Genomic DNA, 15220 nt, shown 5'->3' on the forward strand with positions numbered 1-15220 from the left:
AACTTGTGATCTGAACCCAGTTAACAGCATGATAACAGAAGGAGCCTCTGAACAGACGGCTCACAACAACAATAACCCGATTTTTGTAACAATAACTATGTACAAGTAATGCAGACAATCCGCACTTGGGATGGGCGCCCAGCATCCACTACGGACTATGAGAAATAGAATTATCGGTAAGTAAATTCTTATTTTCTCTAACGTCCTAGTGGATGCTGGGGACTCCGAAAGGACCATGGGGATTATACCAAAGCTCCCAAACGGGCGGGAGAGTGCGGATGACTCTGCAGCACCGAATAGAACTCCAGGTCCTCCTCAGCCAGGGTATCAAATTTGTAGAATTTAGCAAACGTGTTTGCCCCTGACCAAGTAGCTGCTCGGCAAAGTTGCAAAGCCGAGACCCCTCGGGCAGCCGCCCAAGATGAGCCGCCCAAGATGGGCTTTTACAGATTTTGGCTGTGGCAGGCCTGCCACAGAATGTGCAAGCTGAATTGTACTACAAATCCAACGAGCAATCGTCTGCTTAGAAGCAGGAGCACCCAGCTTGCTGGGTGCATACAGGATAAACAGCGAATCAGATTTTCTGACTCCAGCCGTCCTGGAAACATATATTTTCAGGGCCCTGACTACGTCCAGCAACTTGGAATCCTCCAAGTCCCTAGTAGCCGCAGGCACCACAATAGGCTGGTTTAAGTGAAATGCTGAAACCACCTTAGGAAGAAATTGAGGACGAGTCCTCAATTCTGCCCTGTCCGTATGAAAAATTAGGTAAGGGCTTTTATAGGATAAAGCCGCCAATTCTGAGACACGCCTGGCTGAAGCCAGGGCTAACAGCATTACCACTTTCCATGTGAGATATTTTAAGTCCACAGTGGTGAGTGGTTCAAACCAATGTGATTTTAGGAATCCCAAAACTACATTGAGATCCCAAGGTGCCACTGGAGGCACAAAAGGAGGCTGTATATGCAGTACTCCCTTGACAAACGTCTGAACTTCAGGGACAGAAGCCAGTTCTTTTTGGAAGAATATTGACAGGGCCGAAATTTGAACCTTAATGGACCCTAATTTGAGGCCCATAGACAGTCCTGTTTGCAGGAAATGCAGGAAACGACCCAGTTGAAATTCCTCTGTAGGGGCCTTCCTGGCCTCGCACCACGCAACATATTTACGCCAAATACGGTGATAATGTTGTATGGTTACATCCTTCCTGGCTTTGATCAGGGTAGGGATGACTTCATCCGGAATGCCTTTTTCCTTCAGGATCCGGCGTTCAACCGCCATGCCGTCAAACGCAGCCGCGGTAAGTCTTGGAACAGACATGGTCCCTGCTGGAGCAGGTCCTTTCTTAGAGGTAGAGGCCACGGGTCTTCCGTGAGCATCTCTTGAATTTCCGGGTACCAAGTCCTTCTTGGCCAATCCGGAGCCACGAGTATAGTCTTTACTCCTCTCCTTCTTATGATTCTCAGTACTTTTGGTATGAGAGGAAGAGGAGGGAACACATACACTGACTGGTACACCCACGGTGTTACCAGAGCGTCCACAGCTATTGCCTGAGGGTCCCTTGACCTGGCGCAATATCTGTCCAGTTTTTTGTTGAGGCGGGACGCCATCATGTCCACCTTTGGTTTTTCCCAACGGTTCACAATCATGTGGAAGACTTCTGGGTGAAGTCCCCACTCCCCCGGGTGAAGATCGTGTCTGCTGAGGAAGTCTGCTTCCCAGTTGTCCACTCCCGGAATGAACACTGCTGACAGTGCTATCATATGATTCTCCGCCCAGCGAAGAATCCTTGCACTTCCATCATTGCCCTCCTGCTTCTTGTGTCGCCCTGTCTGTTTACGTGGGCGACTGCCGTGATGTTGTCCGACTGGATCAACACCGGCTGACCCTGAAGCAGAGGTCTTGCCTGACTTAGGGCATTGTAAATGGCCCTTAGTTCCAGGATATTTATGTGAAGTGACGTTTCCATGCTTGACCACAAGCCCTGGAAATTTCTTCCCTCCCTGTGTGACTGCTCCCCAGCCTCTCAGGCTGGCATCCGTGGTCACCAGGACCCAATCCTGAATACCGAATCTGCGGCCCTCTAGGAGATGAGCACTCTGTAACCACCACAGGAGAGACACCCTTGTCCTTGGAGACAGGGTTATCCGCTGATGCATTTGAAGATGCGATCCGGACCATTTGTCCAGCAGATCCCACTGAAAAGTTCTTGCGTGGAATCTGCCGAATGGAATCGCTTCGTAAGAAGCCACCATCTTTCCCAGGACCCTTGTGCATTGATGTACTGACACTTGGCCTGGTCTTAGGAGGTTCCTGACTAGGTCGGATAACTCCTTGGCTTTCTCCTCCGGGAGAAAGACCTTTTTCTGTACTGTGTCCAGAATCATCCCTAGGAACAGCAGACGTGTCGTCGGAATCAGCTGCGATTTTGGAATATTTAGAATCCATCCGTGCTGTCGTAGTACTACTTGAGATAGTGCTACTCCGACCTCTAACTGTTCTCTGGACCTTGCCCTTATCAGGAGATCGTCCAAGTAAGGGAGAATTAAGACGCCTTTTCTTCGAAGAAGAATCATCATTTCGGCCATTACCTTGGTAAAGACCCGGGGTGCCGTGGACAATCCAAACGGCAGCGTCTGAAACGGATAGTGACAGTTCTGTACCACAAACCTGAGGTACCCTTGGTGAGAAGGGCAAATTGGGACATGGAGGTAAGCATCCTTGATGTCCAGAGACACCATATAGTCCCCTTCTTCCAGGTTCGCTATCACTGCTCTGAGTGACTCCATCTTGAACTTGAACCTTTTTATGTAAGTGTTCAAGGATTTCAGATTTAAAATGGGTCTCACCGAGCCGTCCGGCTTCGGTACCACAAACAGCGTGGAATAATACCCCTTTCCCTGTTGTAGGAGGGGTACCTTGATTATCACCTGCTGGGAATACAGCTTGTGAATGGCTTCCAATACCGCCTCCCTGTCGGGGGGAGACGTTGGTAAAGCAGACTTCAGGAACCGGCGAGGGGGAGACGTCTCGAATTCCAATTTGTACCCCTGAGATACTACCTGCAGGATCTAGGGGTCCACTTGCGAGTGTGCCCACTGCGCGCTGAAATTCTTGAGACGGGCCCCCACCTTGCCTGAGTCCGCTTGTAAGGCCCCAGCGTCATGCTGAGGACTTGGCAGAAGCGGGGGAGGGCTTCTGTTCGTGGGAAGAGGCTGTTTGCTGCAGTCTTTTTCCCCTTCCTCTGCCCCGGGGCAGATATGAGTGGCCTTTTGCCCGCTTGCCCTTATGGGGACGAAAGGACTGAGCCTGAAAAGACGGTATCTTTTTCTGCTGCGAGGTGACTTGGGGTAAAAAGGTGGATTTTCCAGCCGTTGCCATGGCCACCAGGTCCGATAGACCGACCCCAAATAACTCCTCCCCTTTATACGGCAATACTTCCATATGCCGTTTGGAATCCGCATCCCCTGACCACTGTCGCGTCCATAATCCTCTTCTGGCAGAAATGGACATCGCACTTACTCTTGATGCCAGAGTGCAAATATCCCTCTGTGCATCTCGCATATATAGAAATGCATCCTTTAAATGCTCTATAGTCAATAATATATTGTCCCTGTCCAGGGTATCAATATTTTCAGTCAGGGAATCCGACCAAGCCACCCCAGCACTGCACATCCAGGCTGAGGCGATTGCTGGTCGCAGTATAATACCAGTATGTGTGTATATACTTTTAAGGATATTTTCCAGCTTCCTATCAGCTGGTTCCTTGAGGGCGGCCGTATCAGGGGACGGTAACGCCACTTGTTTTGATAAGCGTGTGAGCGCCTTATCTACGCTAGGGGGTGTTTCCCAACGCGCCCTAACCTCTGGCGGGAAAGGGTATAATGCCAATAATTTTTTAGAAGTTAGCAGTTTTTTATCAGGGGAAACCCACGCTTCATCACACACCTCATTTAATTCATCTGATTCAGGAAAAACTACGGGTAGTTTTTTCACACCCCACATAATACCCTTTTTTGTGGTACTTGTAGTATCAGAAATGTTCAAAACCTCCTTCATTGCCGTGATCATGTAACGTGTGGCCCTACTGGAAAATACGTTTGTTTCCTCACCGTCGACACTGGAGTCAGTGTCCGTGTCAGTATCGACCTGAGGTAACGGGCGTTTTATAGCCCCTGACGGTGTTTGAGACGCCTGTACAGGTATCAACTGATTTGCCGGCTGTCTCATGTCGTCAACAGTCTTTTGTAAAGTGCCGACACTATCACGTAATTCTTTCCATAAGACCATCCAGTCAGGTGTCGACTCCCTAGGGGGTGACATCACTAACACAGGCAATTGCTCCGCCTCCACACCATTTTCCTCCTCATACATGTCGACACAGCGTACCGACACACAGCACACACACAGGGAATGCTCTGATAGAGGACAGGACCCCACTAGCCCTTTGGGGAGACAGAGGGAGAGTTTGCCAGCACACACCAGAGCGCTATATATATACAGGTATAACCTTATATAAGTGTTTTTCCCTAATATAGCTGCTGTATATATTAATATGCCAATTTAGTGCCCCCCCTCTCTTGTTTTACCCTGTTTCTGTTGTGCAGGACTGCAGGGGAGAGTCAGGGAGCCTTCCTCCAACGGAGCTGTGAGGAAAAAATGGCGCTTGTGTGCTGAGGAGATAGGCTCCGCCCCTTTTTCGGCGGCCTTTCTCCCGCTTTTTTGTGGAAAACTGGCAGGGGTTAAATACATCCATATAGCCCAGGAGCTATATGTGATGTATTTTTAGCCATTTAAGGTATTTTCATTGCGTCCCAGGGCGCCCCCCCCCAGCGCCCTGCACCCTCAGTGACCGGAGTGTGAAGTGTGCTGAGAGCAATGGCGCACAGCTGCGGTGCTGTGCGCTACCTTATTGAAGACAGGACGTCTTCTGCCGCCGATTTTCCGGACCTCTTCACTCTTCTGGCTCTGTAAGGGGGCCGGCGGCGCGGCTCCGGGACCCATCCATGGCTGGGCCTGTGATCGTCCCTCTGGAGCTAATGTCCAGTAGCCTAAGAAGCCCAATCCACTCTGCACGCAGGCGAGTTTGCTTCTTCTCCCCTTAGTCCCTCGATGCAGTGAGCCTGTTGCCAGCAGGTCTCACTGAAAATAAAAAAACCTATTTAAACTTTTACTCTAAGCAGCTCAGGAGAGCCACCTAGATTGCACCCTTCTCGTTCGGGCACAAAATCTTAACTGAGGCTTGGAGGAGGGTCATAGGGGGAGGAGCCAGTGCACACCAGCTAGTCCTAAAGCTTTTACTTTGTGCCCAGTCTCCTGCGGAGCCGCTATTCCCCATGGTCCTTTCGGAGTCCCCAGCATCCACTAGGACGTTAGAGAAATACTGATTTTTAGCCTGATCGCTGCGCTGCGAACAGCGCCAGCTAGCGATCAACTCGGAATGACCCCCATAGTGTGTACCCAGCTTTAGTTTTATCTTTTATATTCTAAAAAGTTAGAAACCTAGAATTTTGACGGCAGTTTCCCCGACCTGGCCGTCCAGGGATTGAGAAATTGCCACCATTTATTGTTGATCTATGGGGGTCATTACAGTATTATATTCCCAACAGTATTAATCCTCAAGCGTTCTAGCTATAGACAGGGTACTAATATTAACACACAATTTCCATAGTAAAAGTGTTTTATTTGATAATGTATAGGTCATACAGCAGTTCATACTTATTAAGGGCAAAAGAGCATAACACATTGTGCATCAAAACAAAATGAAACCATGTTGAAATTTGTAAAAGAAAAATCACAAAAAAATCATTGTTTATTGGACCAGAAACCATAATATTCCTTTATGATAGTCAACTAATTACCTTGTTCCACATTCCTAAAGGATGGTGACCAGTTTATTCCACTAGTCGGTCTCCATCTTAGTGTCCCAGTTATACAGGATGTTTCCTGTTCAGCGTTTCCCCACAGAAATTTCTGCCTGTAATTTTTATGACTGGGGTTTTAAGGGCGTGATTAAGAGTTTATAAAAGAAATCCTAAAATCATCCGTGGCTGAGAGACTTTAAAAAAGGAATTAAGAGAAAACGTTGAGGCTTCTTAGGATTTTATACAACAGGTCTTTGAAAGTGTAAGAATATTAGAGTTCATTGTTCCAGGAAACACGTGGTCTGTGGCTGCCAGTTCATCTCTTCCTCTTGGTCTATTTTCGTTTCTTTGGTGGCTGGTATGCAACCAGGAGAGAGAGGGAAGCATATCCAAACAGTAAAGTCTGTATGACCCACATGATCCTGGCTCCAGAGTCCACAATTCCTTTAGTACTACAAACAGAGGGTAAAAGATTAATGCATAGCATGGAACGCTTTTACAGTGCAGGGTCATTTAACAGCCACATGTTTTCAGATAGTAATTAGTTGATGTTTGGCTGCCAAATTAGTCTTTTAGATGTTTCAGTGTCAAATGGTCCCTGAAGATGAGAGACAGAGAGACTTGTGTTCAGGGTATTTGCAGACTACTCTATAGCCATTTATTTTCTCTTATACAGTAGGTAAGTGATTTTTTTATTTTTTTAAACAAAAGCAGTTCATGATTGGGATTGAGTAACATAGTTTACAAAGTCTTGTTATATCTGTGTATCCAATCTCTGGACATGGAGAATCAGGAGTAAAACTATAAAATGTGCACTGGGACAAATGTTGCAATGCATGGGGTCAAATATCAATAGAAAATCCATTTGCACCTTGCTCTGCAACAGTTTTGGCAGCTTTATTTTATACTTATCTACTGCTGAGACCCCCTGCCAACATCAGGCCTGGCCAAGGTGCTACATTCCATCCTCTAAGCACTGACATCCAAAAACCCCTCTCTTATAGTATAGATTAGAGTTTCCCAAACTCTGCTATTACAGTCCAGGTTTAAAGGAGATCAATGTTTGAATCCAGATAGTTAAAGCAAACTGACTGAGGTACTAATTAAGTCACCTCTGCTCAGGCATGGATAACCTTAAAACCTGGTCTGTTAGCGTGCCTTTAGGAACAAGTTTGAGAAACCCTGTTGAAAAGCAACACAGGACCAATTCTGAAGACAGTAGGCCAGGGGTGGCCAACCAGTCAGAGACAAAGAGCCAAAAAATCTTGTTAGGTACGTCAAAGAGCCGACATCAAGCCGAAGGCGTGTTGCAAAAATGGGGTGTGACCTTGTGCCTGCTAGGCCACACCCCTGTTATAAAAGACCATGAAAATGCCAGATCCACATAAAATACATTGAAAAAGACACTTCCACATAAAATAATTAAAAATCCAGATCCACATAACATATATTGAAAAAGCCATATTCACATAATATACTTCAGCTCCTCCATGTGTCACTCCAGCCAGCTCCCCCATGTGTCACTCCAGTCAGCTCCCAATTGTGTCTCTCCTGCCAGGATTCTCCTTTGTCACTCCAGCCAGCTCCCCAATGTGTCACTCTTGCCAGCACCCTCCTGTGTCACTCCAGTCAGCTCCCCCATTATGTCTCTCCTACCAGGATCTTTCTGTATCACTCCGGCCAGCTCTCCCTTGTGTCACTACTGCCCAGTATCTGGCTCCCTCAGTTTTCAGTCGTCGTAGTGCTGCTGTGTGTCTGGTTGGAGTGCACCAGTTTCCAGGATCTGTTGTGGTGAGGTGACTGAGTGTCGGGAGCCACATTTGAATAAAGAAAGAGCCGCATGTGGCTCAAGAGCCACAGGTTGGCCACGGCTGCAGTAGGCCAATATGTGCATTGTTTAAGATTTATGCAGTAAATGATTAGCAGACATTATACAGCAGAACAGAGATTCAAGCCTTACACGGACTGGGGGCCAATTCAGACCTAATCGCAGCAGCAAATTTGTTAGCTAATGGACAAAACCATGAATTAATTATATTTCCACCGGCCAATAGTAGTTTCCAACCTGATATCTCTATCACTGTTGAGAACTCGGCAATCACCCCTACCCCACAAGCTCGCTGCCTAGGTGTCATTCTTGACTCTGAACTGTCCTTTGTTACCCACATTTAATCTGTCTCAAGATCATGTTACATACATCTAAGAAACATATCCAAAATACGCCCTTATCTTACACAAGACACAGCAAAAACTCTAATCAATGCTCTCATTATCTCCCGCATTGATTATTGTAATAGTCTCCTGACCGGTCTTCCCAAACATAGGCTCTCACCACTACAATCCATTTTGAATGCAGCTGCGAGGCTAATCTTCCTTGCCAGACGTTCATCATCTGCAGATCCGCTCTGTCAGTCCCTCCATTGGTTACCGGTATTCTACCGTATTAAATATAAAATACTTTTACTCACATACAAGGCTATTAACTAAACTGCACCAACATACATCTCTTCACTCATCTCAAAATATCTCCCTACCCGACCTCTCCGCTCTGCACAAGATCTACGTCTCTCATCCACACGCATTACTTGTTCACACTCAAAATTACAGGACTTTATCCGGGCTTCACCCACTCTGTGGAATGCCCTCCCACGCACAGTAAAACTCGCCTCTAGTCTCCAAACCTTTAAATGTTCCCTGAAAACTCACCTCTTCAGACAAGCCTATCAAATTCCAGACCCACCCACATAACCTTCAGTGCTTCCCTATCTAATTACATCCTCTGTAGAGTATTCATAACATCACATATCTTGTCTTTCTTTAGTCTCACACCCTCCTGACACTTGGATAACTTTGTGGGGTATCATCATACAACCCATTAAGAACCTAGCAATCTGGTGGACCATTATGCAATAGGTAGCATCTATCCTTGTGTATCTATGCCTATTTCCCTATAGATTGTAAGCTTGCGAGCAGGGCCTTCCTACCTCTATGTCTGTCTGTTTTTACCCAGTTTTGTTCTATTACTGTTGTTCTAATTGTAAAGCGCAACAGAATATGCTGCGCTATATAAGAAACTGTTAATAATAATAAAATAAAATGTTGCACTGCAGGGGGGGCGGGGCAGGTATAACATGTGCAGAGAGAGTTAGATTTGGGTGGGGTGTGTCCAAACTAAAATCTAAATTGCATTATTTACCCTGCACAGAAACAATATAACCCACTCACATCTAACTCTCTGCAAGTTATACCTGTTATACCTGCCACCCCTGCAGTGCACATGGTTTTGCCCATTAGGCAACAAATTTGCTGCTGCGATCAAGTCTGAATTAGGCCCTTAGTACCATCGCTCTATGGAACACATTGGGTTGCTAAGGAGCTCACAAAAGACAGGGATAATTGTTTCAGCATGCTGAAGAAAACACTAATGCAGTTACACAAATGATGGCATGTGAGAAACTCTTGTATTCAAGGAACACAGTGACATCTAGTGCATATCATAAGCTAATACACAATTGTTATTTATCCCAAAAAAAAATATTATTCTTTTTTTTAGTATATATTCTTTTTAAATATAGTAAGTAGCACTTGGTGTATGCTAGTTTTTAGACTGTTTAATTATGAAAGCTTGGTGACTTTTATGGGGATCCCCTATTTATTTTTTTTATTAGGCACATTGTAAAAGAACAAATAGAAGTTGAGATTTTCTCTCTATGAAGAAAATAATAAAAGTTTGTTTCTTTAAATTATAGTCGTGTCACAGCCTGTTCGAGAAATGGCTAATTGCTAAATCTGGTCTTCTGTGTAGAACATTCCTTAGGTTATAAAATGTATGAGGCTCCCTCTGTAGGTCACGAACCACAGAGTATCAGTAATAAAAGGTTCACTCTCTTCCAAAGTAATGCTCTCCTATCATAGGAAGAGTCCTATTTTCTTTGTATACTAATGTTTTACTACACAATTCATACCACTATTTATTTACCTTATGGAAGGTTCTATCGGTGACTGCTATTGACTTGCTATAGTCTCTATGTCTGGGTTGGGTACGATTAGTCGACAGTTACAAAGTCTACATGAATGATGAGTTGTCAACAAACTGTCCCTGGTGGTCTAGTGGTGTCTTACACCTTGTCCTAGCGACTGCAGCATCATCTTCCAGATCCAGACGGTCATCAGTGGCGTGCGGTGAGGTCAGTGGCAAGTGAGGCACTGCAGCCATAATGTCCGCCGAATCCTGCCGATGACCCCTACCACCGCCGAGCCAATGCCCGCTACTGCCTCTGAGCCGGTACCCGCTGCCACCGCCAATGGCTTACAAACTCGCCCACAATCAACTGACCCAGCCCTCTGCCACTAATTTCTATCTCAGTCCGATGCCGCCAATGCCCGCTGCCTGCTCATCATACTTGTAGTGTAGTGTACTTGTAGTGTAGTGTACATTTTTATAGTGTACATTTTTATAGAAAAAAAAAAAAATTAGTGTTTGGGACTGGGAAGGGAGTGGGAGGAGGACATGAATGCAATTTTGTTGTCCAGGGCTTCCATTAACTTAATGGAGAAGGGTCTGAATGGGTTAAAAAAAAATGCGTGGGGTCCCCCCTCCTAATTATAACCAGCCTCGGGCTCTTTGAGCCAGTCCTGGTTGTTTAAATACTGGGAAAAAAATTGGATAGGGGTTCCCCATATTTAAACAACCAGCACCGGGCTCTTAGTCCGGTCCTGGTTCAAAAAATACGGGGGACAAAAGATGTAGGGGTCCCCCGTATTTTTAAAACCAGCACCGGGCTCCACTAGCCAGAGAGATAATGCCACAGCCGGGGGACACTTTGATATTGGTCCCTGCGGCCGTGGCATTACCCCCCCAACTAGTCACCTCTGGCCGGGGTACCCTGGAGGAGTGGGGACCCCTTAAATCAAGGGGTCCCCCCCTCCAGGCACCCAAGGGCCAGGGGTGAAGCCCGAGGCTGTCCCCAGCACCCCTGGGCGGTGGGTGCCGGGCTGATAGCCATGTGTGTAAAAAAATAATATTGTTTTTTGTTGTGGAACTACAAGGCCCAGCAAGCCTCCCCCGCTTGCTGGTACTTGGAGAACCTCAAGTACCAGCAGGCGGGGAAATAACGGGCTCGCTGGTACCTGTAGTTCTACAACAACAAAAATACCCAAATAAAAACACAAACACACACCGTGACAGTAAAATTTTATTAAAACACACTGACACACTCACACATACTTACCTATATCCCACGCCGGTCACGTCCACTTGTCCAGTAGAATCCAATAGGTGGTTCCTGTAAAAATAAGAGAGAGATTACTTACCTACATCCCACGGCGGTCACGTCCACTTGTCCAGTAGAATCCAAAGGGGTACCTGTAAAAATGAACATTATACTTACATATGATCCACAGGAGGGGGAAAGAAGAGAGAGAGAGAGAGAGAGAATAGAGAAAGGAGCAAAAGAGAAGAGAGACACGGAACTAACCGGCTGCTGCTGCTGCTGGAGCCGGCGGAGGAGGACAGCCGCACAAGCCACCGCTGCTGCCTGTCAGGTGATCGGGAGCCGGGAGGACGGAGCCAGGGGGGGAGAGCTGCACACTCCGCAGGACCGCCGCCGCTGGTAAGGTGAGCGGGAGCCGGAGGACGGGGGGGGGGGGGGGGGGAGGGAAAGCCGCAGACACACTGCCCACCGCTACTCCCGGCTATCATTAACGCCGGGACCCGCCGCTGGAGCATGTGGGTGATTGGACAAGCGGATCCAGCCCTGGATCCGCTGTCCAATCACAGGTGCCTCGCTGACATGGGGGTGGTGTCCCTGTCAGCGAGGCACTTGGAACAGTGCCGCTTTCCCTAAGTTTTTTCATGGGCTTTTACAGCCCAGTGCTAGGCTCCGCCCCCCGCACTGTCCCGTTCCCATTATCCACGGGAGGCACCTGCTGTCAGTGCCTCCCAAACTGCTTTAAAGCCGTAAAATGATTAGAATTCAATAATGAAGATACTTATGACACATAATATGTGTCATAAGTATCTTCTTTTTAGTATTTTAATAATTAATCACAGGGGAGGCACTGCCTCCCCTGCCTGCACGTCCCTGACGGTCATATGTGGATCAGTTCCAGCGGCAATGCCCCAGCAGTGGTGTTGTGGTAAGTATTTCCCCAGTATCCCTAATCCCTCCACCCAGTGCATAACCCAACTGTGGAAACCGTACAGGATTTTGACATTAAATTATTGTGAACATGTCGAAAGTTTGAACCATGTCCACATTGTACTGTCAACATTATGAATGTCAGCATGGTTATGGTCAAACTTCTGATAGGATACCTCTATACCTCATGGTTACCAGCTCTCTAGGTAACATTTGAGAAATGAGCACCTTTACCTGCCATCCATGGGTCACTATAAAACATAGTATTATACCCCTTTTCCACTAGCTCAAAAAACACGGGTAAATGCACGGGGGGGGGCATTTACCCGTGTTTTTTGCAAGTAGAAAAGGGTCCCCCCGCAAAAACCCGGATCAAGTGACCCGTGAATCCTACCCGGGTAGCTACCTGGGTAGGACACGGGAATGATCCGGGTAGGGTTGTAGTGTAAACGGGAGCCGTGTCGATGCGACACGGCTCCCATTTACACTGTATGGAAGGGCAGCACTGGGAGATAATGTGATCTCCCAGCGCCGCCCCTGCATGTCACTGGCAGCGTCACCAACCCGGCAATATGCCGGGTTGGTGACTGCTGATGGGCAAGGGGCTGAGCACGGGTCGCAGCCGGGCAGCACCCGTGTCAGGCTCCCGCGTGCGACCCATGCTCGTAGGTGGAAAAGGGGTATCAGGTGGCAGCCCGATAGCCCGGTAAATGAAAGTCTGGCAGCAGTATGATGTTATTACTGGAACCAGTCTAGGATTAGTTGCATATTTTTAATATCAGTGCATTAAGAAAACATTTGTCTGAATTGTAGAAGGATCACAGTAACAGATTGGAATGAACATCCCATCTAGTAGGGAAAATTGGGGGATATTCAGGTTTGTTAGCAAACAAACAAAAAAGCACACTAATGGGCAAAACCATGTTTCACGGCAGGTGGGGCAGAAGTAACGTGCAGAAAATTTAGATTTGGGTGGGTTATTTTGTTTCTGTGCATGGTAAATACGGTCTGCTTTATTTGTGCAGTTTGAACACACCCCACCCAAATCTTAATCTCGCACATGTTACATCTGCCCCACCTGCAGTGCAACATGATTTTTCCCATTAGTGTGCTTTTTTGGTTTGCCAACAAACCTGAATAAGGCTCGTTATGAGTATCTGAAAAGGATTCACAATGCCACAATCCGGGTGGTAACAAGAGTTATGTATGTTGTAGTGATAGTAACAAAGCTAATATTTAGTGTGGTTTTCTCCACAGGATTAATTTCACAGGTGCTGCACCCAGCTCTTATGTTTACATGCCACCACCCAGCACTACCCTGCTCCAGAAGTCTGACAACCAAACTTGCGGCATAAGGTTATGTACTGTATTCTCTATAAAAAGGCTTTCCTTCTCTTTATATTTGCACTAAAATTGTGTTTTGCTGGCCATATTTAGAGCAAAGTATATTTCAGAAGAAACCGAGGAAAAACAGGATTTTAATTACCTACCGGTAAATCCTTTTCTCGTAGTTCGTAGAGGATGCTGGGGTCCACATTAGTACCATGGGGTATAGACGGGTCCACTAGGAGTCACTGGCACTTTAAGAGTTTAATAGTGTGGTCTGGCTCTTCCCTCTATGCCCCTCCTACCAGACTCAGTCTAGAAACTGTGCCCGAGGAGACAGACAACTTCGAGAGAAGGATATTACACAGATAGTGGCGAGATTCACACCAGCTCACACAAACAAGGCAAACCAGGCTAACTAGCCTGAAAACTCAACAAGAGCTGAAAACATTACTGAACAAAGTAATAACGCAGTACTTAACTAAGAACAAAGCAGTACTGCACCAAGTAACCACTGCAGGATAACGAAACGCTGGGCGGGCGCCCAGCATCCTCTACGGTCTACGAGAAAAGGATTTACCGTTAGGTAATTCAAATCCTATTTTCTCTTACGGCCTAGAAGATGCTGGGGACCACATTAGTACCATGGGGATGTACTAAAGCTCCCAGAACGGGAGGGAGAGCACGGAGGTTCCTGCAGAACTGATTGACCAAACTTAAGGTCCTCAGAGGCCAAAGTATCGAACTTGTAGAACCTAGTAAACATTTTCGACCCAGACCAAGTAGCCGCTCGGCAAAGCTGTAATACCGAGACACCCCGGGCAGCCACCCAGGAAGAACCCACTTTACGAGTAGAGTGGGCCCTAACAGATTTTGGACACGGCAAACCTGCCGTAGAATATTCATGCTGAATAGTGAGCCTGATCCAGTGAGAAATCGTCTGCTTAGAAGCCGGACACCCAATTTTCTTGGGATCATCCAGGACAAACAGAGAGTCCGATTTTCTGTGACGAGCAGTCCTCTTCACATATATCTGCAAAGCCCACACAACATCCAAGGACTTTGATGTAATTGAGGAGTCAGTAGCTACTGGCACCACAATAGGTTGGTTGATATGAAAAGCCGACACAACCTTTGGAAGGAACTGCTGACACGTCCTGAGCTCAGCTCTATCTTCATGAAAGATTAAGTAGGGGCTTTTAAAGGACAAAGCCCCCAATTCCGACACACGTCGAGCAAAAGCTAAGGCCAACAAAGTGACAGCCTTCCACGTGAGAAACTTGACCTCAGCCTCCTGTAAAGTATATATATATATATATATATATATATATATATATATATATATATATATATATATATATATATATATATATATATATAGAGAGAGAGAGAGAGAGAGAGAAATTACCCAGCGCCAGCTGATAGCAGGTATTTAAACTGCTTCTTTGGTAGGTATGCTCATCCCACCAATCAAGGAACCAAAAACAAAAATTCTCCACTAAGTGGAGAAAAAAGAAGAAGCGCTGGTATTTAAATACTATTTATTTAATAATTATAATGTATAATACATGAATAAAACACTCAATATTTTACAGTAAATAGATTGCTGGGCCGGTAAATAAAATAAATCAAATCAAATCAACCCCACTTGCAGCAGCACATTTGGGGAATTCCCAATAATACTAAGGTATTGCTTTTTTAGGACCTTAGAATATCCGAAGAGCAGGAAATTGGTATTTATTTAGATGTTATCCTTAATACCCGAGCACAGTCTTGTAGAATTATAAAAAGTCCTCCCGGCCGCTGGTTGCTATTCCTTTAATGCGGACATATCCAGAGGGATGGTAAAAGTGCCTTACTAAATAGTCAAATTTGTAGTTATAGTGACTC

At 46.2% G+C, this 15220-nt stretch overlaps 1 protein-coding gene across 2 annotated transcripts in view; it reads right to left on the bottom strand.

Moving 5' to 3' along the window:
- Nucleotides 1-5662: 5662 nt before the first annotated feature.
- The window catches only part of TMEM254 (transmembrane protein 254), a 52384-nt gene continuing 42826 nt past the window's right edge, over nt 5663-15220 (bottom strand). Inside the window, exon 4 of one of the 2 annotated variants that reach the window (XM_063958735.1) lies at nt 5663-6316. In XM_063958735.1, the coding sequence (XP_063814805.1) occupies nt 6199-6316 (118 nt within the window). In that variant the 3' untranslated portion in view covers nt 5663-6198. Of the gene's footprint in view, nt 6317-11162; nt 11230-15220 lie in introns of those variants that run through there. The other variant, XM_063958736.1, reaches the window with a different exon arrangement.

The sequence above is a fragment of the Pseudophryne corroboree genome, chromosome 3, assembly GCF_028390025.1.
Source record: "Pseudophryne corroboree isolate aPseCor3 chromosome 3, aPseCor3.hap2, whole genome shotgun sequence".
Lineage (NCBI taxonomy): Eukaryota > Metazoa > Chordata > Amphibia > Anura > Myobatrachidae > Pseudophryne > Pseudophryne corroboree.